This window comes from Megachile rotundata, chromosome 8, assembly GCF_050947335.1.
Source record: "Megachile rotundata isolate GNS110a chromosome 8, iyMegRotu1, whole genome shotgun sequence".
NCBI lineage: Eukaryota > Metazoa > Arthropoda > Insecta > Hymenoptera > Megachilidae > Megachile > Megachile rotundata.
Genome location: NC_134990.1, coordinates 14,226,691 through 14,252,723, shown reverse-complemented (window position 1 = coordinate 14,252,723; position 26,033 = coordinate 14,226,691). Strand labels below are relative to the sequence as shown.

Below are 26,033 nucleotides of genomic sequence, written 5' to 3'. Positions count from 1 at the left end.
TGATATATCATTAAACTTATTAATTATTAAACTAAATATCGTTAAATATCTCGAAGAGACTATGCATACAGTACTTTCTACTATATATTTTAACACATTATAAAAATAATACCATATTTTCCTACCTTGCTATGTTTCGCGCCATAATTGCTCAACTAACAATGCAAGATGTCGTAATGTACTTGCAATTGTAGACTAACATTATTCAAATACGAATTTTTTCTATTTTACAAAATGACTAGCACTAAATATATACCTAAACAATAGCTGAGTTTTTAAATTTCCTAAATTGTAATATATTTTTGTATTTCAGATGTACTTACATATTTTTTTTTCAAAATTTAAGTGTTTGACATTTGAGCACGTTAACTTTCAAGCACGTCACTGCAAGAGCCATCTGTCGATCGATTTGGAAGTTACGACCAACTGCGATAAATCGATCATACCATACATTGAAAATTTTAAATACTGATCTGTTACATATTTCGTACACTACATTTATTTATGGAAGCAAATAATTTTATACTGGATTTCTATAATAAAACTTTATCTGTATTCTGATTTATACTTTCTGTTACCAATTAATTTTTTGTTCAGGATTTATGAACTTTATAATACAATTATACATTTAATACATAAATGCAGAACGTTTGTATTATGATTGTTAAGCTTTTCATTCAAGTAGATCAATTAAAAATATTTAAAAGTTCAAATTTACCTTCATTTTCACTCGAAGACAAAAATTCGAACGGTGTCGATGCATTCAACAAATTTTTGATGACGTTCGAGTTATATTCGAGTTTTCATTCGATAATCGACTATTTGCGCCCTCTCCAGTCCGGAAATTGTACTTCCGGTTCTGTCTCTTTCAGTGGTAAACGAATTGGCAAGATGGTGAGTTTCGTCTGTTACTTCTTAAAATCTATAATTTTCGCTTAAATCCTATATCAGATACACTAAATTTTTAATGAAAGTTATATAGAAGCTACTAACATAGCTAAGTATCGAAATATTTTCCGACTTTTCTGGAAAAATAATAGAATTTATCACGTGTCGTACTTTCTATGATACACTTTTTCTGTTCAAGTATTATAATGTATTGGTTTTATTATTATACATTTTATGATTTAAAATTTCTTCTGATAAAAATAATTATTTGAGCAAATTGATAATATCTGTCTATTCTTGGTATTATAATATCTTTCTCTCTGTCTAAATCAATTTGAATGTTAACCTCAATGTGTGACTGATAAGTATTGACGTTTAATATTTGTGTTGCAGTCGCTCGTAATTCCAGAGAAGTTCCAGCACATTCTTCGTGTCATGGGCACGAATATTGATGGTAACAGAAAAGTAATGTTTGCTATGACAGCAATTAAGGGTGTTGGTCGCCGTTATGCCAACATTGTTTTGAAGAAAGCTGATATTGATTTAGACAAACGCGCTGGAGAATGTTCAGAAGAAGAAGTAAGAACTAACAACATTACTAATTACATTTGTTTCGATTTTCTAGTATTCCATAATAACATAATTTCTTTGTTATAAGGTTGAAAAAATTGTTACTATAATGGCCAATCCTAGACAATACAAAATTCCAGATTGGTTTTTGAATAGACAGAAGGATATTGTTGATGGTAAATATTCACAGGTATGTACGATCACCAAATTGTTATACAAATAAATTAAATTTCAATGACTACTTGTGGCACGACATCACGACTAATCATATAAAACTAAAGTATATGATTAGTTGGTAGTGCGTGCTAAAGGAACTGCACAGTAGTTTGCTGGTTAACATTACAAGTTAAATAGCATACTAAAACTTAGAATGTTAATGTGCAACAACAAATGTTTACTTATATTATTTTACACTTGAGTTGGAAACTAGTGATCAAGAATTATATTTTATTTTGTAGCTCACTAGCTCCTACTTGGATTCTAAACTTCGTGAAGATTTGGAACGTATGAAGAAAATTCGTGCCCACAGGGGTTTGCGTCACTACTGGGGTCTCCGTGTACGCGGTCAGCATACCAAGACTACCGGTCGTCGTGGACGTACAGTGGGTGTATCGAAAAAGAAGTAATTTTATATTCTTTTGATTATCAATAAAATTATAAAACAGCATTTTTTAATGATTTTCTGTTTACACGAAGCAATGTTTATTTCAAACAACAAATAATTTTATTTATATAATAGACAATATTAATATATAACATCATTTTAATATTTAAAGAACACGATTGCTTGGTTACAACAGTATATAATTACAGAAACATTCTCTAGCTGTATTTGACCTTTTGTATCTTCAAGAATTGACTGCTTGTTTATTGATATGCAATTTATGAGCATATAGTTTTTTTTCTATACAATATTTATAATTATATACTTTGGAAGTTGGAGTATTTTTGAAACTTATTATACAAAGCAGAGAAATTGCTTGGAATATCTACATGAATAAGTCAGTTTCAATTAAATTCAAAGGCAGAGTGAAACTTCAAAATACAATGGAATGTGCACGTAGGTTAGGTAATAATGAAATTTTCATCCACAAACAATAAGCGTTTCTAAATATGCTTTGGGTACTTTTCCTTGTTGATTTCCTCTTGTACCCATAACGTAGTCTTCGTCACCAGGTATTTGAATAACAGTAATTACCTAAAAGATAGTTGAATTTGATGAAATTTTAAGCCAAAGATCTAAAATGCGATTCGTTGCGACTTAAAAAGTTAATTCAAAATCAGCAAGCCATAGAAGCTGAAAGTATTGATAAGGTTGGAAACAAATAAAATACATTTAACGAAATGAAATGACGATTTATTTGATACATGCAAGATTCGAATAAATATACATATATATATTTGTTTATATGCATACTAAATGTATAGGCATAACAATTTCTGATATTTAAACAAATATACAAACGAACCAGAACAAATGCAAGAATTAAACATTAAGAATAAATTTAACAAAGATAAGAAAACTAATATACATATATAAAACTTAAAAAGACTAAGATACAGGTATCATGCACAATTCTTAAAATTATATTGCCAAACCTATAAAAATGCAGATTTTAACATACAGGGTACTTAAACTATTTTACTTGAGTATCTTACATAGTTCTAACATACTTATTCCATTTACTTTACAATATCTTGCAATTCGAGCGATACACAAAGGTATAAGAATTTATTTACATTATTTTTTTAGTGTTCTACTTCTATTTTACATATGAAAAACTCTTTAGGCTACAGATATGTTTCAAAATTCACTTTTAAGTTATGTGAGAACCCTTACTTAAGGTTGTATTAATAGTAAAGTGGATTACAAAATGTATTACATTGCACTGAACCTGGTAGCTATCGAACATACAAACTACGTATTAGATGTGCTTTCATAAAAGTTTCTAAAAATGCATCAATTGACAGCATTCACTAATTGTAGAAATTTCTTGCAGAACTAATTAAATAATTTGGAGGTGAATTTTTAAGATAAATCTTTTTTCATCAAGAAAGCTATAAATCAACATCACTTTTAATAATGATACATGTCATTTATATGGCCTTAATGTAACATGCTTCCTCTTATCTAAATCACAAACTTCGTTACCTCGTCTTGCATGACACTTAATTCGCTAGAATCCCTCGCATCATAATCGTACAATACCCTTGCACGTTCTTGACCATTTGATGCCGTTGATGCGTTGGATGTTGGTGGGGTTGTCGGATGATAAGGACCCCCAGATAAGCTGGGTAGGATAAATTACAATCTGGTTGAGTATGATAAACATGCTCTTGAAAGTGAGTCAATTTTGGCTTATGCAAAAATTGCGTGAAAATATTTTTCTGTTGTTTATAGTTCTTGTCAAATACCAAAAAGTTGGTAATATGAAATCTCATGACTGTAAACATTGAGATATTTTAAGAATTTTTATTTGAGAAATTCTTGAAAAATACATGTGACCTCGTATTGTTTGTATTGCCAACATAATATATAGTTTGTACAGTAAACATGCTTGAACATAAACAAATATTAATTGTAATTAATTGGAAATTATATTAATACACACAGAGAGGCATAAGCGATTAGACAAGTAGGAAAACAATTGGTTACTCAGAAAACAAAGTAAGGAAAGGTGTTAGAAGAATGTATACAGTTTTGGGAAATAACACTTTTTGAAAAGTTATTTACTTTGCTACTCCTTGATAATCAACACTAAAAAATTGAATGGCATGCATCAGAAATGAAGACTGATTAAAGTATAATTTTAATAAAAAATTAAAATTAATTAAGCATTTCAAAATTTAATTTATTATTTCATTTCTGACAATTACAAGTTCAACAATGACAGCATAAACTAAAAATAGTTAACATTTCTATAGAATCGTTGTATCAGTTAACAAACACTATTTACTAAGAAGGAGAGATTCTGTGCCCTAAATTGTCATAGTTTTTACTTGTATCTTAAATACAAGAATTAGTAACCACCTATAGTGAATATCAGTATTGATTTTTAAGGCTAAACTTTTGAAGTATCGGTATCAGTATTAGTATCAAAGGTGGCAGTAACATAGGTAGCACCAGCTAGTGGTGCAAATATAGGGGAATTTTGGGATTGGGAAGGAGAAGGTGTTAACTCGATCACATCTTCGCTGTTGACTCTCAGCAAAGGACTCGGTTGACGCGCCCTGCAATCCCAATCATGCGAGCAAAGATAGAGAATAGAAAGAGTACATTAAAGGAACAAATTAATATAATAAGCATAGAGTCGTACTAAGAACCAAAGTAAAGAAAGATACCATTCCTACAATGAAGCATATATTTACAACAGAACACAGTGGCCGTTGAAAAGAAAAATAATCACTAAGTCACATTTATAGAAATAAGCAAAATTTCAGGTAATAATATTTATAAGTATCTACAGAACATGATGATCTCTGCGAATGAGTAATGGTTCTATAAGCTTTGTCTAAATACTTTTACATGTCATACATGACATAACATTCAATAACTGTTAAACATTACTCACTCGGATCACCAGAGAGTGGGATAGCTGTATAAGGATGGTGCAGGATAATTAAGAAATAGTTTGAAAAGAAGGAGCTTGCAAGATAAATTTTCGTCTTACCCGGCGAGTTCACGTTGTAAATCTTGCATTGTTGCGTGGCACTGAGCGTAGTGACGGGCTTGTGCCTCAACAAATTCATGCAAACAACGCAAGTGTCCAGCTTGAGAACTTGAAACTCCTTCTAGCAACAATTTCACAATTTCTGCTTGACGGTCGAACTCCGACTGTGCTACTCTCAGCTCCCTCTCTGCCTGAGTAGAGCAATAAACAGTTTTATTTTATGTTTCTAATTAAAACGTGTTATTTAAATTTCTTTCTACAACTCATTAAACACAGTACATGTTTAAAAGAAACATTTATGGCTTGTTCACACATACAGCAAAAGCGGAAAGAGTGCATGTTTCATATAAACTAAAGAATAAAATACTGCGATCTTCGAATTCAAAGAATTTGAAGATTTTTAAAAAATCATGATGTGAGCTAGTATATCTTTAAGAAAACTAGTTAACTTTTGATTTATCAAAGGCATCAATTCCATTAATACCTGATCTAGTAACACTTCAGGAGATACACCAGACTCCTATGAAATGCAGCAATGTACAGGACAAAACACACAATAAACAAACAGAGCACATAATTAAATTAAATGTAAAATAATAGAACTTACACTCTGCTGGCCAAGCATACTTCTCGCCTTCCTCACTCTATTCTTACAGGCATCTAAATCCAATCTACAAATAACAAAGTTCTAAATTAAAACTGAATACTTAGATACAATTATATAAAATACATACCGTTTATTTTCTAATATAGACATCTCTTTGGTAACAGTTTTCATTTCACCTTCTAAAAACTTTCTTAAAGGTTGTATATAACAATTAGCTGCAGCTTCAATAAAACTCCTTTCAATCTGTCCTAATTTTTGTTCACACTGACCAACTTTTATTAATGCACTACCTAAAATATAAATATAAATTAGAAGAATCAATTTAATATATTAACAAAAAATAACATCTGTACAAACCATAAGCAATTCCTGGACCAAAATCATTTCCAGCTTCTATCATATCCATACCCACATATTCTAAATTGCTCAACCTATTAGGTTTCTTCTTATCAATCTTTTCAAAAAAGAAGTCTTCAATTCTATTGCCTGCAATAAGATATTTCATGTTAATTTGAAATTAATCAAATTAAAACATACATAATGAATTTTGTATAACCTGGGTTTGGAGTAAGCACTGACTCCATATTCCTAAGAATTTTTTCAGTCCATGTTTTTGTGGCATTTGCTCTTTCTGAAAGATATTCTAAATGTGCATCTAATTCAGTTTTCTCTGATGTTCCCAATGTTTCTTCTGTCAACTGAAAAGAAGAAATATTGAACTAAAATATGTTACATTAACTGAGTTTTTTGATCAATACAAAATATATTATAATAAGGTATGTTCTTTATTTTGAATCTCATGTTTTTAAACATCTGTACAGAGGAGCATTATAAGACATCGTGAAATTAAAGAGGACAACAGTCTTAGTCACTGTAACTTATTTGATATGTTCTGAGTCATCGAATGATTAATTATTTAGCTCACAGATATACTCTATCTGCATTCTCTTATTGTTTAAGAATAACAAACCAGAAAGACGGCTAATTCCATTCAAATAATATAACAAGAAACAAGAATGTAATGAATAGCACAGTGTAGAACACAAACAATTATTGAAATTTACTATATTTTACTAACCTCGATCGCCAATTAAACTCAGAATATAAGGGAGAGTTACGAATAAAATTGTGACAATCGTAAATTAAACAAAATCGATTAGAAAACATGTCATTATATAAACGCTGGAAGAAAAATCAAATGTCAAGTTGGGATTATTTCATAATAAATTCGTCTTCGTTGTAGAAGATATAAAATGTCAGAAATGACAGTGTTCACAGTTGCAAGTAACTTAACAGAAGTGTTTTCTTGACAACAAAAATGTGTTTAATTATCGTGGCGATGTTATTTTACCTGCACAACCCTGCTAAGTGCAGCACCAGCATCTTTTACTAATTTTTTAACGTTGAAATCCATTTTAAGTCTGTTTCGTTACGAATCTTCTACGATCACCCCTGTTACTCTTTATTTTCTATCGACCACTAATTCTGAGTGCTTCCGTGAAGAGGCGCTTCGCGACATTTTGCGCATATAAGGTTTGAAAATTGATTTCAAATAAAATGCAACGACTGCAGGAAAATATAACAGATTTTACAATGTACGAATTATTGATAACTCATACGTCTTAATAAAATAATATTTTATAAACGGCACATATGTCAAATAAAGGGAAAGTATGAATTGATTTACAACTTGAATAAAATGGACAGGATTTAAATCCCGTCAATTTTAGAATATTAATCGTCTTAGATCCTTGTAACACGTTTGATGTAATGATTGGAAATGAAAGGAAAAAAGACGAGAAACTTCTGCTTTCTGATTCCATAAAAATGCAAATATTTGTACATTTTTATGTAACGTGGAAAGTCTAAACGATATGGATATGCGCGCGTTGCAGCTTTATGGTCAGGTGGGAACAGTCCTACGCAATTTAAAATATTTATTAATGTTTCATTATATTCGAAGATTCACTCATGCATAGTTTGATTGGTAAAAATTTAAAACGGTGAGTATAATGTAATAAATTGTGACAACGTATATGTCGTGTCATAATTCATAGATTTAATTTTAATAAAGGTACGTTAACCTATCTGTCGTAGATCTAACGTAAGAAATGTAATACATGTGACAATGACTGTTAGATTGAATGAAATATAAAAAAACTGAATGTAATTTAATAAAATATTGTTTATAATAATACTACTCTTTATTTACACGTATAATGTCATTCGTGCACGTGTCAATAATTTTTATTATATTTCTTTTCATGATAGTAATTTGATATTTTTTTCAATAGAACTGTAATTTGAACGACAGCACTGTAAATATGTAATTATTATTACTTTTGTATATATTTTAAGAAAGCATGAAATCCTTTTTAAATTGAACTTTAGGTTTCATACAAAGAGGCTGTTAATAAATGATCAAGGAGAATCAAGACTGTCTTGTTTGCCTGCAATAACAAATATTGCACAAATTAGTATGTTAGCGGAAGAAAGAGATTTAGAAGTGGAAACAGTACAGCCGGAATTTCATATATTATCTTGGTTGTACAAATGTGCACCTTGTTTTCCTGTCAATGGATCAAAGGTAAATTTAAAGTTTAATTTGAGGAACTTAATGTATTTCTTACATTGATTTTTCTATTTTCAGATTAAAATAATTCATGAACCAAGCATATTTTATTCCACTCTTGTTGAGAAATGTAAAAATGCGAAGAAGAGAATAACATTTGCATCATTATATTTAGGCACAGGAAAATTAGAATCTAATTTAGTAAGAACTTTCAGTAACTATCCAAGTAACTAAGATCTTAGCAACAGTGTAATCAATGACACTTCTGTTTCAGGTGGAAGCTATCGATCAGGCTTTAGACATAAATAATGGTAACATTGAAGTAAAAATTTTGTTAGATTTTATGAGGGGATCTAGAGGTACATTAAACTCGCGGAAAATGTTGGAGCCATTACTTAATGGAAAACATGGTCATTCTTGTCAAATTTTTCTTTATCACACTCCTAAACTTCGTGGATTTCTAAAAATGGTTATACCAGATCGTTTCAATGAATTAGTAGGATTACAGCACATGAAACTGTATATGATAGATAATGATATAATAATTAGCGGGTAATCTTTAATGCTACACGAAGTTATTTCAATACGCAATTGGCAAAATATAAAATTCAGTTTAATATTTTAGTGCTAATCTTAGTAATGATTACTTTACAAACCGGCAAGACCGTTATTTTCTAATCGAAGATTGTAAAGATCTCTGTGATTTCTATAATGAACTAGTCGAAAGAGTAGGAAACTTCAGTTTTGTACTTCAACCAGATGGAACTACAGTATTAAACTCTGCCATAAAAATCCATCCTCTCAAAACACCTGCAAAGTTCATTCAACATGCGGCGAATAGCATGAAAACTCTGTTCCAAAGGGAAATAGAAGATCGTTCTGATTTTGAAAATCTAGGTAATGTATAAATATACATATGATTTACATTGAAACCACTCCCTAATCTGAATTATTTTTATAGGAAAAGATTTCGACACAGATACTTGGATCTTTCCTTTGATACAAATGGGTCAATTAAATATTTATCACGACAGTCAGATAACACTGAAAATGCTGGAGACTACGCCTCCAGGGGCAACATTAAAATTGGCAACTGGTTACTTTAATTTAACTTCCGAATACACTAACGCGTTACTTAAACACTGTCAGGGAACATGTCACCTCTTGACTGCGCATCCAACTACCAATGGTTTCTTTAGTACGTTATTTTTATGAGAATAAAATAAAATTATTTTTATAATTAATGTAACATAAAAATGGTGTACAGCGGCAAAAGGCGTGGCAGGAGGTATTCCAGCAGCATACACAAAAATTGAAAAGTCATTTATGGACTACTGTAACAAACTAGGACAACAAAATAGAGTAACTTTATGGGAGTTTGTTAAGCCAGGCTGGACATATCATGCAAAAGGATTATGGTATTCGTTACCATATCAAGAAAAGCCTTGTCTTACTCTTATTGGATCCCCTAATTTTGGTAAGATAACACTAAGGGATAAATAATTGTAAGTTATACAAGAAAAATTAATTTCAGGTTACAGATCAGTTAGGAGAGATTTAGAAACTCAAATTGCAGTTGTGACAAAAAATGAACAGTTACAAGACAAATTACAAAAGGAACATGAACGTTTATTTTCATGCGCGAAGCGAGTGACGAATCGAACATTTCTCGAACGTGACAGAATACCGCCTGCGTGGGTATCTGCTGCCGTTGTTTTGTTTAGGTATTACTTTTAAATACGAGTCATTTGTATAAAATATCTACCATATGCGATTTTATTTATAATCTATACCTGAATGTAATTAATTTATATTAATTGTTTCTGGAAAACAATTATTGAACGAAATAAAAAGAAAGATAATCGATCAAATTAATCGATTTGTACTTTCATTTATCGTTTACAATGCGCTTAAAATTAGTAAAAAAATATAAATAAGATATCTTAGTGTCCCTGATCATTTAATAAATATTTTCAATTTAATAACTCAAAATTATGGGTTTGTTAAATAAAATAATACATTGCATATGTTTATACTGATAATAATTATTTGTTGATTGACATACTATCCTGTATGGAACGTGATAAAACTTTATGGTACTATGGTTACGACGTTTTATACGTAACGTCGAAAAAGTGGAAGAAATTCCAATTAAAGTGCTGAAATGGTATAAGAGAAACTGTTCATAACCACTTAGAATAATCATTTCAGTTCACTATTAAGAGTCACGATTAACGTGACTGTTACGAGATAATTACTTTGACAACACTTTTCACAAATGACTGGATCGGTTTTGCACTAGAGATTTCCAAAAATGGCAGACAGGAAAACTTCTCCCACAAAATTTTATTTCTCGTCAATAACGAATGTTTCTTCTTTGACGAAAAATTCTATTACTTCTTCCTCTACATTCTTCGAATCAGAGTCTAATTCATCGGTATCGATACCTGAAAAGATGACATAAATATCGTAAATCATAGGTATTACTTATAAAAAAAATTACTATTTTATTAATACGTACCATTACGTAATTCTAAACGGCGTTTCTTTTGATTATTCCATTCTTGAACACGTTTTGAACGGTATTCCTCAAATGCTTTCATTGCAGTACAACGCTTTTCAATTAATTCCTGTAAAATAAATTGTTTTTAATACAGATTTTACATTAAATATACTAATTCAATATCATTCAAATACCTTTGAAGCGCGTGTTAGTCGCATACGATCTTTGCTTTCGAATTGCGCGGAATATTTCTTCAAATTCTTCTTAATTTCTTTAATCTGTTCTGCTGTCAGCAATGTTGGTGGTCGTGGTCGCCAAAGCAATTGATTAAATTGATTAAGGTTAACTCTTTTTAAGATACGACCTTGGAACGTCCATATCCAATATCCATTATCAACGCTAGTTTTCCAACTAGAGACAGCAGTTACGACATACCTGCAATGAAATTCATACATGTATTACGTTCAAATATTTATATAACTTTCACAAATCTTTTAAACAAATATACACACCGTCCGGTAGGATCCCATTCTACGTCTGAAGTTTGATAATGATCCGTTGAGTTCATGATGATAAAATCATTGGTATCAATAAACTCCAAAGCTCCTGCCATAGTTGTTAATCCAGCAAGAACAATAAATTGTCCAGAAGGTGACCAGAACAGGTGATTGCAGGCCTTCTTCTCTAGTTTTTCTATCAAATAAAATTGGCATTGAAATATATGCTGGTATAAAGTTATTCAGGTTTACTTACTTAAAAGTGCAGGCTGATGACCATATCGTACTTCATAAAAACTAACGTTAACGCTTGGAATGTCTCCGTGAATAATAGCAAATTTGCTGCCAACAGGTTCCCAGGCAAATGCGTGAATCGGTTCTTTTATTTCTACGCTATCAACTGGAATTTGTTTTTCTCGCATGTGAAAGATTTCAAAGTTATAAGACATTCCCTATTAATAAAAATAAATATTACTTCTTCAAGGTACATATAGACATTTTTATTATATTAAGGATCAGAGTAACAAGTACCGTGTATTTTTGTTCTGTCTTTTCTTTACGTTTGGCGAAACGATCAACCTTCACGCAAAGATAATCTCCTGACTTCTGCCAATAAATTTTACAGTCAGCTACGTTGAACAAGTTTTTGTTACGTATTTCATTTCGGCTGAAATCATGAATTATTATAAAAATTAATAACTGATAATTAGAATGATAATTAAAATGATATATGAAATAGATGGACTGATTACTTTGGAATCTCAAGAAGGGTAACTCTGGCTGGGACATCCTTATCTTCTGGTACCCAATATGCAAGAATGTTATCAGTGGGAGACCAACTGAAGTCTCTGATCCCCGGAATTTTTATACTCTTTTTGTCCAATAAACCAAACGACTGCAACATTTATAAAAGGTGTAATTTTCCAAAGTTTCACTAATACTGCAAGGATTTATATTATATTGAATGAAAAGAACGTACAGGTGTTTCATAAACACTCAGAATATCTTCTCCCATACGAGCAAGATATTTATCGTCGTGCGACCAACGGAAAATGGGCCACACCGAAGAACCGTCTGCATAGAATGAACGCTTTTCTTGACCAGTAAGAATATCCCAAATTACCAAACGTTTTTGATCAGAACCAAGATCAGTTCGAGGAGTGTATGTTACTAAATACCGCTCGCAAGGTGAAAAGTCAATACACTCAACACCTTTCTGACTGAATCTAGCTTGCTGTACAAACTGAGGGCCACCCCATAATGCAACACCCAATTTATGAAAAGTTGCCAAATATGTACCTAATGGAGACCACTTGACATACGTCTCTGTCCAGCGCTGAAAAAAGGTAGGTAAATATCATTAGTTACAAATGAACATTACATCACATGAGAACTTAATAACTTACAGCACGTTCTTCGAGTAATGATGGTTCAGGGGCAGAATTTTGCCATACTTGTACAGTAACAGAAGGACCATTACCACAAAGTACACAATATTGATCATAAGCATCTGGTTCTAAAAGATAATAGTGTAAATCTGCAGCAGCTTTAAATTCTTGTGGTTTTGGAGGCTCCCATTCATCTGGGATTTCTTCAAACTTTTTAAAATCGGTAAACAAATTTACTTTAAATGTGTGTTGTTTGTCAATTTTGTAATTATTTACAGACTGAGCGGCTGCTAAAGCGTTAACTGGGTTATTGTATTCTAAAAATATATACCTAGAAGAAAATAAATTGGATGTAGTTTTAGTAGAGTATAAAATAAAATTATACATACCCTTTGGTATATCCATTTTCATTTTTAGGATAATATTGGTTTACAATTGTGCCAAATTTTCCTAAAACTTTGCTAATCACGGATTGAAGTTTCTCTAATCTCTCAGGCTCAACCTGGGGCACTCCATCGATAACAATTACCGATTCTACACCATCTGTTTCTGATGGTTTTTGTTTGAGGATGTCACCAAGGAGTTCTACAAGTAACAATGTTGCAATTATCACTAACGTATTTCAGTACGAAAAAGTATTTTAAGGTTAAGTTCGCATGCCACATTTGCGACTATGCCCAGCCATGCTTTCAATCACCATTCCTCGGCTTCTGTCGAGTTGTCATTTACGAAAAATCGAGTTTACCTTCATCGGTGATATCATCCACAAATCCCTCGGGATCACTAAAATTCGGTTCTTCATCGTCGGTTAGTACATCGTCGTTATTTTTAACATTATCGTCGTTTTGAGGGGTTTTATCCGCTAACGTTTTCTTCGCCATCTTGGAAACCTCTAAATGCACGAGGTATGGAATGAAAATGGCTGAGAGTTGCCTTTCTGCATTTGATGCAATCTTTAAAAGACGGAAGTAATAAAATTTATATAAATACATGCACTTTTTATAATATGTAAAAATAATCCATTGTATTATATACCAATTAAAAATTTATATAACCACTTTTTCTTAAAAATACGTATAAAAATTTGTATTCACTTTAATTATAATTATAAAATGTCCAATATGCCATACTGACCGCGTGGTGCTTGGTGATGAATAATCAAATATGTATTATAACGACAAAAATGTTATCTTCATTCACAATTATATGTTAAAACATAGAAAAGTCCAATACTTTCGAAAGTGTTCATTAAGCTTTGGAAACGAATCACAATTAAGATCTCTTCGGTATAAGTTCAAACGTACATGTAAGGTGCCCCTCCTGCTATGCGTATACTCCTGTACAAATTAAAATAAATTAATATGAAAATGTCATTATATTCGTTGCTTAATTGTATCATATATAATGCCATTTAGAAATAAATTATTCATTAATCTGCACGTAAAATTATGTATTGCTTCCTTCCTTTCATCAAGTACTTTAATATTTCGTTATAATCAAAAAATAAAATATGTGTACAATCTGTGTAGGAACTTCTTGGAATTCTGTGTAGAAAATTTATAAAATATTTGCAAACAATAAAATATCAAATTATAAGGTAGTAGAAAAGCAATAGCAAAATTCAAATTTCCGCGCTAAATAACTTTCTACCTGTATACCTCCTCGCTTATTCTACACTCCTGATGCCTCTACTCCAAATCTAGCGATTTGTATTCGTCAGCTGCCAAAGTAAATCGTGGCGCCATTTAGCGGCAATTGTCCAAACCACAACCTGCACTTTGGAATATACAATTAATAATTTTAATTACTAAAATTGGCTGTTCTTTATTATATAAAATTATACAAATAAGCTCCTTTTTCTAAAGGGAACTCTTTGAAAACAGTTTTTGACTAAAGGAAACAATAGTTACCATTCGAATGTCATTTCCTATATGACCGTCAAGTATAATGAACGAACTGTTTCGAATTCGTTTACAAAGTATTCACAAATATCAACGGTAAAAATGAATAAATAATTGCTTTCCACATTGCACTACTATAGAGTTGAAATTGGTTTATAATAATTGCATATAAGTTAAATATTTATGGATCTCATGTTGTGGTTGCCGCCATCTTGGAGTAGGCGTGTCTGTACCTAATGAGTTCACTTCATGCAGTCGCCATTTTGGTATGGGCGTATCTAGAGCTCCTCATTTCCCGCCAATTTTGTTTCTACCGGATACCTCCTGCTACTTTCTGTGATCCTGCTACCAGGAGCTGGTTTGGGACCAATTCATGGCGGCTTACTATCTCTATCCTATCCCCTCCACATGTCAATGATTACGTTCTTCTACTATTCTGCGCTCTTGATAACAGTAGCGCCTGATATACCAGGAGAACATGTGACATTTCCTGCGTTTTAACCTAACATTTTTAATTGGAGAAAACTAATACGTATAATATATTAATAGTATTTATTTTATTACAAATATTATAAAAAGAAAAATTAAAACAAATATTTAGAAATAGGTGAAGAGGTTAGGAACTGTAAATAAGTATACTCTATGTAATTAATATTTTGGATACTATGTTGCTACTAAATATGTGTACCTATTTACAACCTTATTATCGAATAAATGCATTCTTTTCTTGTTACTATTCATCAGTTGTTCCTTTCACCTACTTCTATTACAAAAATATCGTACAGATTCGACTATCATAAATTTGAGAACTTAAATATGCAGGGTGAAGTTCAAAAAGGAATATATTGGATAGTGACAGTCGCTAAGTAATATTACAATACTGTTTTCGAACAGTCAATGCATACTTTTATTAAAGTATAATATACAAAAAACTGTCTAATCTTCTTCTTCCTCTGGCGCAGCTCCACCACTTCCTTTGCGCAAGTTCTTCCTCTTTACACGACCAGGTCTGCCACCGCCGAATGGCGACTTCAGTGAGAAGTCAATGTGCTTCTGCGAGTCCAATCGCACGATGAAAGATGGAATGTTCACAACTTGCTTGCGAACTCTGAAACAGTATTATACTTTTCATGTTTTATGCTTACATTTATAAATAATACTCAGTCTGCACTATAGTGCATTAAAGTATGAAGCTACTTAATACGCAAGACAAGTACCAATTGGTTCTTATACATTCAGTATCCCCTATCTGCTAACGTTAGGACAGACGTTAAGTGCCATTATTATGACACCTAAGTGGCCTGCCTGAAATAAAACAGGTTCAAATTAAGTTCTACATTATTGTAGATTCTTAAGCACCATAGCTCTCCATCCAATATTTTAAGTCACATTGCTTTTTTCATTTTGAGCAGATAATCTGAAAAATTGGTTGGATACCTTCAGTAACTAAACACTGTTAATACATTTATAACATTAAATGTATAAATTTGTTTCCTGTTTTGAAACCAAGTAAGTATAATTCCTTATTTGGTGATTAACCAGGACTTTAATCTAGCCTTAAAGATTGGAAACTATCTGTAAATGATCAGACATTTCTTGCCCAGTTTTTAAGGCATATGGAATATCATATCCAATTAATATGTACCGTATATGCCGTTGACGAATGAGTACTCGAGCATGATGAATAGATTTGGCAAGTCCCAATTTGAATACTTGAGTCTGAAGTCGTCTTTCCAAGAAATCTTCAATTTTCAAACCAAGGACATAATCGAGTTTCATGCGGCTCTCGTCTAATACGCCGATTCTTACCAAACGACGTAAAAGTGCATTTCCTGCAAAATGGATTTTTTAAATTAAAACATGGGACTAAAACATGCGGGCAGAAATTTAATTTAGGCTTTATCAGAATTAATAAAGGTATCCTCAAAATGATCAGACAAGAAGTGTCAGAATACAGTACGACATCATTTTATAATAGGCGAAAGTAAATTTAGTAATAAGAACTTTAACTTTACCTTCAAACAGACGTTTAGGATCTTTCTCTTCCAAAGTAAGAAGTTCACGAGCGGCTTTTCGGATGTTTGCCAATGTGTATTTTACTCTCCATACTTCACGCTTGTTACGAAGACCATATTCACCGATAATTCGTAACTCTTGATCTAAACGAGCCTTTTCATAAGGTCGCCTAGGAGTAACGTAAGTTTTCGAGAAAACTGAGGGTATCCTTCCGTTCACCATTTTGCACGGTCGTTACCTAATTTTTAAAAAATTACTTTTTTAAATTTCTCAGTATCTAAGGATAGCACTATTTAAATTAATCCTTATAATTTATTATTCTCATGGTCAACAACCTCTCGTAACAAGAATAATTACAACAATTATGATTCTACGTATAATTACGAACACGTGGTGAGTGAACCACACGTTTAAGAAAATGTTAATAATTACAAGAAATTCGAATAAAAATATTACTCCAATTAAAATAACGATAACTGTTTTAATATTGTATGATGTTAGAGAAACAATAAATTAAATATTAAATAATTTTGGAATAAGTAAAGCTTACCTACTACTCAGAGGTACCGACCACGCCGAGATACAATAAAGAAATGGCCGAGTTCGCTTCACGAACGTTACATGTAGGCACCGAATACAGCGCCACAACCGGAAATCCGGCATTCAATGAAATTAGCGCATTTTTTGAACAGGAAATATGGAATTCTATACTTCAGATTTCTCCAAACTAAAACCTACTTTTAAAAGCGGTATTTTCTGACTAAAGTTTTGTCTAAAGTTTCGAAATTTCAAAATATGCAAGTCCCAATATTCCAAAAACCCAATGTCCACAAGATTCAAAGTTCTAAAATTTCAAAATTCTTAATAAGTCCCAAAAAATCTCATCACGCAATATCTCGTTATTATTTTGTGATAAAGATTATATATAAAAATGTATTTTGCAAATATCGTAAATAAATGTCACAACTTATTTGTCGTTAATCCGCCTTCATTTTTTTGTTATGAAATGCCGCGATTGATTTGGAGCAAACAGAACAATACTTACGTCACTGACTGCATGCGATTACACATTTAATCATTATCGATGCAACATTGAAGACACATTGGTTTCGAACAATGGATTCAGAAAACACAATTTCTTATCTAGTGAGATAAGTCAAATTGTTTCGGTCCCGTGACATTTTCTAGATTTTGATATTATTCCTTATGTTCGATAAACTGAATGTGTTTTTAACGTGCAATAATTATGTGTATAATTTAGTTTACGACAGAACTATACTTATATTAATAAGCAATTATAAATAAGTATATAGTTAAAAAAAATAAAAGTATGATATGATACGGTATCAATTTTTTGTTTCTAATTTTTTAATTCTAACCTAATAGATGACTTCAAACTTCAAAACTTAAAGTTATTAAATTTGTATCATATGTATACATATACATATGTAATAACATAAAAATACTCTAACTTTTTGTTAGCTACGAACACTTTTCTATTTATAAAACATATAAATACAATACATGTAAGTGAATTTATGAAAAAGCTTTGCAATTTTTATGAGAGAAAAGGTTTTAATGTAACAATATATTTTATGAAATAAATAATATTTTAATGAGCATGTAAATTTTGTAATACATTCTATTTTATAGAATATTGTTAATAGTTTTAGTAGAACTTATATTACAATAAAAGTATTGTATGCAACAATAGCATTGTTTGTATTTTTTTATGTTCTGAGATTAAACACATAATCGTGTAAGTCACGTTTTACTTTAAGTCACGTTTAAATCACGTTTCAGTTTGATATTTATGGTCTTTTTGCTGTAGTATGTTTTGATATGCAGGGTTATTCAATTGACCCCGAAAGTGGTAACACGAAGATAAAAGAAGATGTAAGTAACTGTCATGATTTAAATGTTCTCAGTACCTCGGTAATACCCAAGTAAGCATTAATTAAAGTTTTTCTTGTGTTTTGAATAAAAAGTTTTTTACAACTTGAAGTAAATTTATTTTCTAAACTTCCAATAGATTTTATGTTATCATGGAAGCCTTGGGAACTGTAAGTATCCCAATTTTCTTATTTTGAAACATATACTTAAAAATTAATGAAGGGTAGATATGTCCATATTTTGAACTGTTGCTGTACTCAACAAATTTTATTTAATATATTCATTTATACCATTATTTCAATAAAACTGTTGAATAAAATTAGTTATAACATGTTTTTATGATTATATGCTGAAACGATTAATTGATATTTTAAATGTAAATACATAAAACTTGATAAATCTTATCAAATAAAACAAACATAATATTAATATATTTGAATAAAAAATACCTCTAAATATAAAAGAGGTGTACTGGATGATTTATGTGGAGCAGTATCCACCATTTAGTATCTCATGTGTTCATTTGCATTATGAGTTTGCGAGTTTGATGTCCCAAATTTACAAGTATTAGCTGAAAAAGAAAATAAAAAATTATCTATTCTACGACTATTACAATAATTGGACTATTATAAAATTAAATATCTTCATAATTCCAAATAAAATTTAAGGTGATCAGAAGTAAAGTGTCATACAATTTTAATACCATATACTTCAGAATTAAAGTTTTATATTTTGATGTTACATTCAAAATATACTTTTAGTTTGACACTCAATGAATTTAGTTTACAAAATATAATCATAAGCTGCTATGTACATATTTTGTAGAAGAAGAAAATAAAGGTAACAACACTTTTGAAACGAATGGTAACTAATAAAATTACATTATGCAGATAACAATGATATTGACTTCTTAAGAAAGAGTTATAACTCACGTGACTAAACTCGTGCATGATAATATGCAATGACATATATATCTATATATTGCAACAGCAATTAATGATATATTGCTATCTGTATGTTTCATTTAATGATAACTTCCATATATTTTATCACTCAATTAAATGAATGAGGATACATTCACATAAATGTTTCAAATATTTAATAAATGTAGATGGTTTATTTATATTCAAATGCATTTTGAAAATTAAAACATTTTGTTTTTAGTATCCTATTTTGAAGTCGTTTCTCGCGGGATCACTGTCTGGCACATTTTCAACTATTTTATTTCAACCATTGGACCTTATAAAAACAAGACTTCAAAGTAGAGTAAATCTTCACCTGGAGTAAGTTGAGAATAACATTTTGTTTTAATTATTTTAAATAAAATTATGTTTCCATTAATATTTTTATTACCTATTTTTCAAAATTAGTGCTTCAAAAAGTGGTACTTTGGGAACAATAATTCATATAGTTCAAAAAGAAAATGTGTTTGGACTCTGGAGGGGTATGACACCGGTAAGATTATGATGATTACCAAATTGAAATAAATTAAGAAGGAATATAGATTGAAAGTTCTTTTTTTCCAGTCTATCACTAGGGTTGTTCCTAGTGTTGGATTATATTTTTCATCGTTACATTGGTTAAAACACACATTGCATCTAGAAGATCCACTCACACCTACAGAAGCTATGTTACTAGGCATTACGGCAAGATCTATGTCTGGAGCTCTGTTAATTCCAATAACAGTAGTGAAAACGCGCTTCGAAGTATGTATAATAATTGTAAATATGTTTACATCTTTTTTATCGCGTGAAATGTTATAATATAAAAAAGAAGATGCACAGCAAACGAAATAAGATGTAAAAATATTGGTATTGATAAATCTAGGATATTCTACTTAATATAAATTCTATGAGAATACATGATTCAGTTTAATTTTCATTTTACAGAGTGAAGTTTATAAATATAACAGTATAGGGGAAGCACTGAAATTAATTTATAAGCAGGAAGGAGTAAGAGGTCTTTCGCGTGGATTGGTACCAACATTATTAAGAGACGCTCCTTTTAGCGGTCTTTATCTTATGTTTTACACTGAATTAAAAAGTTTAGTCATAGAAACAGGTAATTTTGATAAAACAGATGTTAAAATCTTTTGTCTGACATTCAGTATTTTTAATGTACAATAATACTTTCAGATTCTTCTTGCAATAAATCCTTAGCGGTAACTCATTTTAGTTGTGGAATACTAGCAGGAATATTTGCTTCTATCGTAACACAACCTGCAGATGTGATTAAAACGAAAATGCAACTGTACCCGAGCGAATTTAAAGGTGTTTTCTATTCAGTATTTAGGATATATGAGAAATATGGTGTATTAGGGTACTTTAAAGGCATTGTTCCAAGAATGTTGAGAAGGACATTAGTGACTGCAATGGCTTGGACTGTATACGAAGAGGTAGCAAATATTTCAAACCTTTTAATTTTTTATTATTTAGACAATTTTAAAATAAATCACACTAATTGATTAAATAATATATTATTTTTAGGTTACAAAAACTATTGGACTTAAATAAAATTGTTGCTATTTAATTGTTTCAACTTTTTCGCGTCTGTCGACATGACGTAAGGGAATTAAATACGCACGATAGAATCAAAATCATTCAACCAATACAAATATTTACACTTGATGTACAGTATTTTAGTTTGTACAAAGATAATTTGATTATTAGCAGATAATTGTATTATAGCAAATATTACTACTATGTACAGTATCCAGATAGAATATCCTATCGCTCAATAATGTATTATTAATACATATACATATATATACACATGTATACTTATTTAATAAATTTTATAATCTGTTAAAGATTGTACAGTGTTTGATGGTCTTGTTAATTTGTTTATAATCCTGACTATTTTAGAAATGTTTGTGTTTTTTTTTAAATAACCTGATACCTTCATTGCAGTACTGTTTTATTAATTTCAATTAACAATCTTATGAGTATTACAATGCAAATTGTAGATAATTTACCTTGTCCTTTTTTTATATGTAAAAAATCCAAAGTAACATTTGCATCAAATACGAATGAATTGCTAATAAACTGTTTGAACTGTTTTATGATTTTGTGACATAACATTGATAACAATAATTTATATTAAATTTTAAAGATTTCTTCTTTGTAAATAAATTCAAGATGGCGCAAGGCAGTAAAAATGAATTCAAACGCAAGTGAATAAAATTCATGATTTGTTGGACTTTTTAGATTATGCAAAATCTTTACCTTAATATTATATTAAGCAGTGTGCAAGTGAGTCCGTGTAGCGGTTACATCCCCATGGCATATCTTCTGTCTGAAAATAGACAATGTAACTTTCAGAAATTACGATTTCAGTACAATTTTGCTCATATTAATTTCTGTCATTATCAAACAGCAGGATAACATATTTATACATTATTTGTTAACTTGACCTAATATATATGTATATATGTAATATTAAAAAAAAATATATCATACTTCTGTCGGCTACATGTGTGAAAAAGCAGATTATATCATTAGAATTGATCATCTTTGTTTGTAACATTGGAAATAAAAAGAATTAATTTGTAAATTTTAAGTAAAAGTAAAATTAATTAGCATAATAAAATATATTTCATTCTATATCTGTATTGTTATACAATAATACAATAGAACTTCTTTTTAACATACATTTATGAGCAATTTAACTTATAATTAAATACAATATGAGAATGTTAAATGAAATGTGTTAAAAGTAAGTACATTTACAAACCTTTAAAGGATAAAATTTCTTTTATCCCAATGTAACAATTCAAGACGATACTCTTTATTTAATGCTATCATTTTTGTACCATTTTTTAAAAATCTATTTGGTTTCAAAAGCATATTACTCAAGGTGTTTCGCGACAAACATGAGTCACACAAATGTAGTACGCGCATAAAGTATGAGTCTTCTATCAAGCCGAAATGAAGGACGTGACAAAAAGAATAAGATATGATTAAAGGGAATATCCTGGGATCACCATAATACACAGTCCACGTGACCTGTCGGCAACCTTCAAATGATTTATCATGATACGTATAATGATTGATAATACGACTTTTCGATAAGAAAACACGATTGAGCTTCGCCAAGTCCTGTCTTTCAGAACTAAAAATAACGGAGAAAAAATGCATGCAAAGGGAAGAAGAATATGCAGCATTGTATGTTCTTTTTTTTGAACTTTTGTGAATAAAGTTCTAAAGATAATTATAATGACACGACCGTATATCTGTACATAATTCCGAGCAGTTTACACATGGTTTGTAAATTATAGCCAGATGGCTGTTAAATAAAAATATTTTACATTTCTGGGTCACCCACATGAATGCATTATCACAAATTAAACTATTAAGATTATTCCTTTGGTCCTATGGTAGAAATCTTCCCTGACTAACTGGTAAAAACCATTACTCAACTTTTAAACTGAACACGTTCCAATAAATTACAATCAAGGAATAAGGAAAGTAAGAGCGGGAGTTTGTTATCGTAACTTTAAAGCACTTGAATATCGCTCCAAAATAAAGATCACCGTATTGAAAATGTCTAACTTTTCCTAATAAAAGGACATGTTTGGTATTATCATTCCGATATAAATACCTCAGAAATGCGTAGTAGAAGCTAGGATTGTATAGTCACAGTCACACAGGGCACTGTTGTAGCAGGTCTACGGAAGTAGGCACTGTTTCCTCCACTAAACCACTAATTTCTTTTCGACAAAAAAAAGCTATGCAGTCGTTGAAATCATATATGTAATTGATTTACCCTATGAAGACATTATACCGATCAAAGCAAGCATAGGTATACCTTCTCCTATCTTGCTCTGTAGACAATATCTATAATACTACATGATAAAAATACCTTTCGTATGGGAACAATTTTACTAATCCTTGCTCGACATTACCTCGATGCACCTTTTTTTCGGTAATATGTTACATAGAGCAAGCTCGTCACTTTGAAAATTAAACGCTGTACAATCAGGTCCGTATGAAATTTAGTAAGAGTGTTTCTCCGATTAATAGGCAGGACCAGAGACTGGCTCGCTGTGACTATGCCATTCTTCAAAATTACAGATAATTATCATGTATACATTATGTGCATCTAATGAAACTCACCTGGTAAAGAACCTGTATAGTAATTGAGACGGATATGGTATATTGTTTAGTGCATACCTGGCTTAGTTCTCACTCACTAACCAATCAAGAGTAGTTACTTGTGACTTCGACTTCTGGATCGATGGCGGCGACGATTGTGGTGACTCGAGCTTCGATGATCACGACTTCCTAAAATGTACAATGATCGTTATCAAATGGAAACTTAATGGAAATATAAATGTATCTACCTTTATCGCGAGCATGACGTCGATGATCATCATCTCGATGCCTGTCGTGCTTATCTCTTGACCTGCTTCTGCTTCTATGTCCAGAATTTCTACACATAATAAATACTATAAAATCATCGTATTAAATTAGTTGACTTATCAGAAATGTTTAAGTAATTACCTATGGCTGCTTGAATCGTGTCTACCTTTATCGTCATCGCGTCTACGACGTTTATCCCTTTCTCGATCCCGATCTCTGTCTCTATCGTCTCTTCTTCGCCTATCGATATCTTCGTTAGCGCGTGCTCTTTGCTTTCTATCTTCTTCTCTCCTTTGTTCCTTTTCATCTCTAGCTTTTTCACGTTTACTCTGAAATAATATTTTCATGTTATGATCTAAAATTATATAAACATTTAATACACGAAGGATATAAATTACCATGATTTCCTGAAGAGCACTCTTTAATCTGGCATATCCAACATGTTGTTTCCCCATTAAATGATCATCAATTCGTTGTTGAGCATCACCAACAATGAGAAATGCCCCACATACATCACACACTTCCATTTGTTTTTCTTGTGCAGCAGCCAATTCAGCAGTCTAAATACAAATATTCTAGTTATTTGTATAGATTTTATAAACAATAGGTTACATAATATATATGCTTATACATACCTGATTATAGTGACTATTATCATTAGATTTTCGTAATGTTTCTCTTTCTTCTTTCAACTGATCACACAATCTCATTAAACCTTGAGCCTGTTCTACGTTGCCTTGTATACCACTTTGTTCTGCTTCTTCTACTAACTTGTTAATTTTCTCGGTTAAAAGTGCAATTTGTTCTTCATTCCTCTGAGTTTGTGCTGGTGTTAAGGTAGGCTAAATAAATAATATTAAACATTATATAACCTGTCTCAATAATAATCGTATAAAAGTCAAAACATTCAATACCCTTACCGCTTCTGTTCTTCCAATAAGAGCTAACCGCTGTTTTCCCTTGATTATTTTTCTTTCGACTTCGTTCAACATACTTTGACAAAACCTAATAAATTCATCTTCATACTGTTGTTTACGATACGAATATGGCGCTTTTTCGAACAGCTCTCTGGCCTCGTCATCGTGTACCCGAGAACACGCGCCCAAATCGGCTCTCGTATTAACGAACAAGTCATGAGGGCAAAATTTGACTAAATACAATTTGCAAAACTGAAACATAAAAATACAAATATAATATAAACGATGACAAAATTCGTGTTGATAAAAAATCGAATTTGTAATCAAAATATTACCTCAGGATCCTCCCAATTAAGTTCTTTGGGTTTTTCGTTGGGAAGAACGTTTCTGTTCCTTCCCATAAGCTCATCGAGAAGAGCAGCAGCAGCAGCAGCAGCCATATTCCGAAATTCTTGATTGAACGTCGTTTATTGAAGACACACGAAAGCGCATCAACGACTTTTGTATGAACACTACGGAAGCTAAATTTGTTCGTGATTTAAATAAAAAGTACAATGGACAACACTACGACGCAAATGTAACCCGAGAAAAAGACGAATTCACATGGACATTAACAAGAAAACGGAGAGACGATACTTGGTTATAACCCTGAAGTTTTTTACTTCAGAAGGCGGTAGTGTAGCAAACAATATGGCGATACGTTGCATCACAAAGCGTACGATTGAACAAGAGAAAATCTATACTGCGTTCAACAAGAGAACATACTTAGTTGGCGCAAAGTGACTAACTTCAGGAAATGCCTACCACTTTACATTTCACCATTGTCCATTATATATGGTGGACAAAACTTACAGAATGTAGAAAAGAGCATGGACAAGATATGAGAAAATTTGGGAATTTAGGAATGTGGAAGCTTAGAACTTTAAAAATTTGAAAATTTAAAGATTTAGAAGTTTTGGAATTTGAAGCTTTGGAACTTTGAGAAGTTGGGAATAGGCGATAAGAAATTTAGCAAATTATATCACTGGGTACTTACGCTTTTAATCTTAGAACACATGCGCACTACTCGGTGGTTATGCGCAGAGTAATTCAAAAATTGTCAAACAATGACTACGATCTTTCATTGAACGCAGTATATATTTGCATTTGTTCACTTTAATAAACTATTGTACGAAATAATTTTAGAATTTTTTTTAAATTATATGTAATGGAGCACAAAACACTATAACTATTCAACAGTAGAAAAATCG

The 26,033-nt window shown here is 31.1% G+C and overlaps 7 protein-coding genes and 1 long non-coding RNA gene across 42 annotated transcripts in view; 3 read left to right on the top strand and 5 right to left on the bottom strand.

Moving 5' to 3' along the window:
• The window catches only part of LOC105662397 (uncharacterized), a 57,558-nt gene extending 56,688 nt beyond the window's left edge, over nt 1-870 (bottom strand). For 5 of the 6 annotated variants that reach the window (XR_013039120.1, XR_013039121.1, XR_013039123.1 and 2 more), the window contains exons 1-2: nt 719-870; nt 324-426 (exon numbers count right to left, since the gene is read on the bottom strand). This is a non-coding gene — a long non-coding RNA (uncharacterized LOC105662397). The remainder of the gene's footprint in view (nt 1-323; nt 427-718) is intronic. The other variant, XR_013039122.1, reaches the window with a different exon arrangement.
• RpS18 (ribosomal protein S18) lies at nt 625-2,125 on the top strand. Its single transcript, XM_003702813.3, has 4 exons — nt 625-894; nt 1,282-1,467; nt 1,547-1,648; nt 1,917-2,125. Exons 1-4 carry the CDS (start codon nt 640-642, stop codon nt 2,082-2,084), a joined length of 711 nt encoding a protein of 236 aa, XP_003702861.2. The 5' UTR covers nt 625-639; the 3' UTR covers nt 2,085-2,125.
• Nucleotides 2,126-2,159: 34 nt separating this feature from the next.
• On the bottom strand, nt 2,160-7,226 carry EndoB (SH3 domain containing GRB2 like, endophilin-B). Of its 9 annotated transcripts, none has more exons than XM_076534691.1 (9): nt 7,088-7,226; nt 6,293-6,434; nt 6,094-6,222; nt 5,864-6,026; nt 5,737-5,800; nt 5,614-5,649; nt 5,130-5,320; nt 5,031-5,054; nt 2,160-2,656 (listed from the first exon to the last, which is right to left on the bottom strand). In XM_076534691.1, exons 1-8 carry the CDS (start codon nt 7,148-7,150, stop codon nt 5,036-5,038), a joined length of 807 nt encoding a protein of 268 aa, XP_076390806.1. In that variant the 5' UTR covers nt 7,151-7,226; the 3' UTR covers nt 2,160-2,656; nt 5,031-5,035. The 9 variants fall into 9 exon arrangements, with proteins under 9 accessions (XP_076390806.1, XP_076390801.1, XP_076390809.1 ...); XM_076534686.1 differs by lacking the exon at nt 5,031-5,054 and adding an exon at nt 3,611-3,749; XM_076534690.1 differs by lacking the exon at nt 2,160-2,656 and adding an exon at nt 3,518-3,749.
• A 375-nt stretch (nt 7,227-7,601) lies between these two features.
• On the top strand, nt 7,602-10,183 carry PGS1 (Phosphatidylglycerophosphate synthase 1). Of its 4 annotated transcripts, none has more exons than XM_003702815.3 (8): nt 7,602-7,739; nt 8,128-8,323; nt 8,387-8,509; nt 8,583-8,860; nt 8,934-9,205; nt 9,270-9,506; nt 9,576-9,785; nt 9,843-10,183. In XM_003702815.3, exons 1-8 carry the CDS (start codon nt 7,708-7,710, stop codon nt 10,043-10,045), a joined length of 1,551 nt encoding a protein of 516 aa, XP_003702863.2. In that variant the 5' UTR covers nt 7,602-7,707; the 3' UTR covers nt 10,046-10,183. The 4 variants fall into 4 exon arrangements, with proteins under 4 accessions (XP_003702863.2, XP_076390799.1, XP_076390797.1 ...); XM_076534684.1 differs by lacking the exon at nt 7,602-7,739 and adding an exon at nt 7,792-7,810; XM_076534682.1 differs by lacking the exon at nt 7,602-7,739 and adding an exon at nt 7,883-7,902.
• Nucleotides 10,184-10,333: 150 nt separating this feature from the next.
• On the bottom strand, nt 10,334-14,624 carry eIF3b (eukaryotic translation initiation factor 3 subunit B). Of its 3 annotated transcripts, XR_013039114.1 has the most exons (14): nt 14,607-14,624; nt 14,001-14,033; nt 13,442-13,649; nt 13,086-13,281; nt 12,715-13,027; nt 12,288-12,644; nt 12,061-12,203; nt 11,840-11,975; nt 11,565-11,760; nt 11,324-11,504; nt 11,006-11,246; nt 10,830-10,938; nt 10,567-10,755; nt 10,334-10,467 (listed from the first exon to the last, which is right to left on the bottom strand). XR_013039114.1 is itself a non-coding variant. In XM_076534681.1 (13 exons), the coding sequence occupies exons 1-13, from the start codon at nt 14,607-14,609 to the stop codon at nt 10,655-10,657; spliced, it is 2,217 nt and encodes a 738-aa protein (XP_076390796.1). In that variant the 5' UTR covers nt 14,610-14,624; the 3' UTR covers nt 10,334-10,654. The 3 variants fall into 3 exon arrangements, 2 of the variants coding, with proteins under 2 accessions (XP_076390796.1, XP_012139854.2); XM_076534681.1 differs by having other exon boundaries at nt 10,334-10,755; XM_012284464.2 differs by lacking the exon at nt 14,607-14,624 and having other exon boundaries at nt 10,334-10,755; nt 13,831-14,010.
• Nucleotides 14,625-15,480: 856 nt separating this feature from the next.
• On the bottom strand, nt 15,481-17,318 carry RpS9 (ribosomal protein S9). Of its 2 annotated transcripts, XR_013039118.1 has the most exons (5): nt 17,164-17,318; nt 16,613-16,851; nt 16,243-16,429; nt 15,815-16,014; nt 15,481-15,705 (listed from the first exon to the last, which is right to left on the bottom strand). XR_013039118.1 is itself a non-coding variant. In XM_003702816.3 (4 exons), exons 2-4 carry the CDS (start codon nt 16,833-16,835, stop codon nt 15,534-15,536), a joined length of 582 nt encoding a protein of 193 aa, XP_003702864.1. In that variant the 5' UTR covers nt 16,836-16,851; nt 17,164-17,318; the 3' UTR covers nt 15,481-15,533. The 2 variants fall into 2 exon arrangements, 1 of the variants encoding a protein (XP_003702864.1); XM_003702816.3 differs by lacking the exon at nt 15,815-16,014.
• A 319-nt stretch (nt 17,319-17,637) lies between these two features.
• On the top strand, nt 17,638-21,320 carry LOC100874891 (mitochondrial glycine transporter). Of its 3 annotated transcripts, XM_076534695.1 has the most exons (8): nt 17,638-17,941; nt 18,417-18,509; nt 19,671-19,789; nt 19,877-19,961; nt 20,033-20,212; nt 20,396-20,567; nt 20,642-20,901; nt 20,993-21,320. In XM_076534695.1, exons 2-8 carry the CDS (start codon nt 18,456-18,458, stop codon nt 21,017-21,019), a joined length of 897 nt encoding a protein of 298 aa, XP_076390810.1. In that variant the 5' UTR covers nt 17,638-17,941; nt 18,417-18,455; the 3' UTR covers nt 21,020-21,320. The 3 variants fall into 3 exon arrangements, with proteins under 3 accessions (XP_076390810.1, XP_003702984.1, XP_076390811.1); XM_003702936.3 differs by lacking the exon at nt 17,638-17,941 and having other exon boundaries at nt 18,242-18,509; XM_076534696.1 differs by lacking the exon at nt 17,638-17,941 and having other exon boundaries at nt 18,244-18,676.
• On the bottom strand, nt 18,755-25,517 carry LOC100880526 (luc7-like protein 3). 14 transcript variants are annotated; one of them, XR_001095920.2, is made up of 10 exons: nt 25,119-25,516; nt 24,787-25,035; nt 24,502-24,708; nt 24,265-24,426; nt 24,033-24,195; nt 23,848-23,936; nt 23,678-23,788; nt 21,731-21,800; nt 19,439-19,784; nt 18,755-19,077 (listed from the first exon to the last, which is right to left on the bottom strand). XR_001095920.2 is itself a non-coding variant. In XM_076534685.1 (8 exons), the coding sequence occupies exons 1-7, from the start codon at nt 25,221-25,223 to the stop codon at nt 23,705-23,707; spliced, it is 1,059 nt and encodes a 352-aa protein (XP_076390800.1). In that variant the 5' UTR covers nt 25,224-25,516; the 3' UTR covers nt 20,967-21,800; nt 23,678-23,704. The 14 variants fall into 14 exon arrangements, 2 of the variants coding, with proteins under 2 accessions (XP_076390800.1, XP_012139860.1); XR_013039116.1 differs by having other exon boundaries at nt 23,106-23,788; nt 24,008-24,195; nt 25,119-25,513; XR_013039115.1 differs by lacking the exon at nt 19,439-19,784 and having other exon boundaries at nt 18,755-18,855; nt 18,956-19,077; nt 23,106-23,788; nt 24,008-24,195; nt 25,119-25,513.
• Nucleotides 25,518-26,033: the final 516 nt, after the last annotated feature.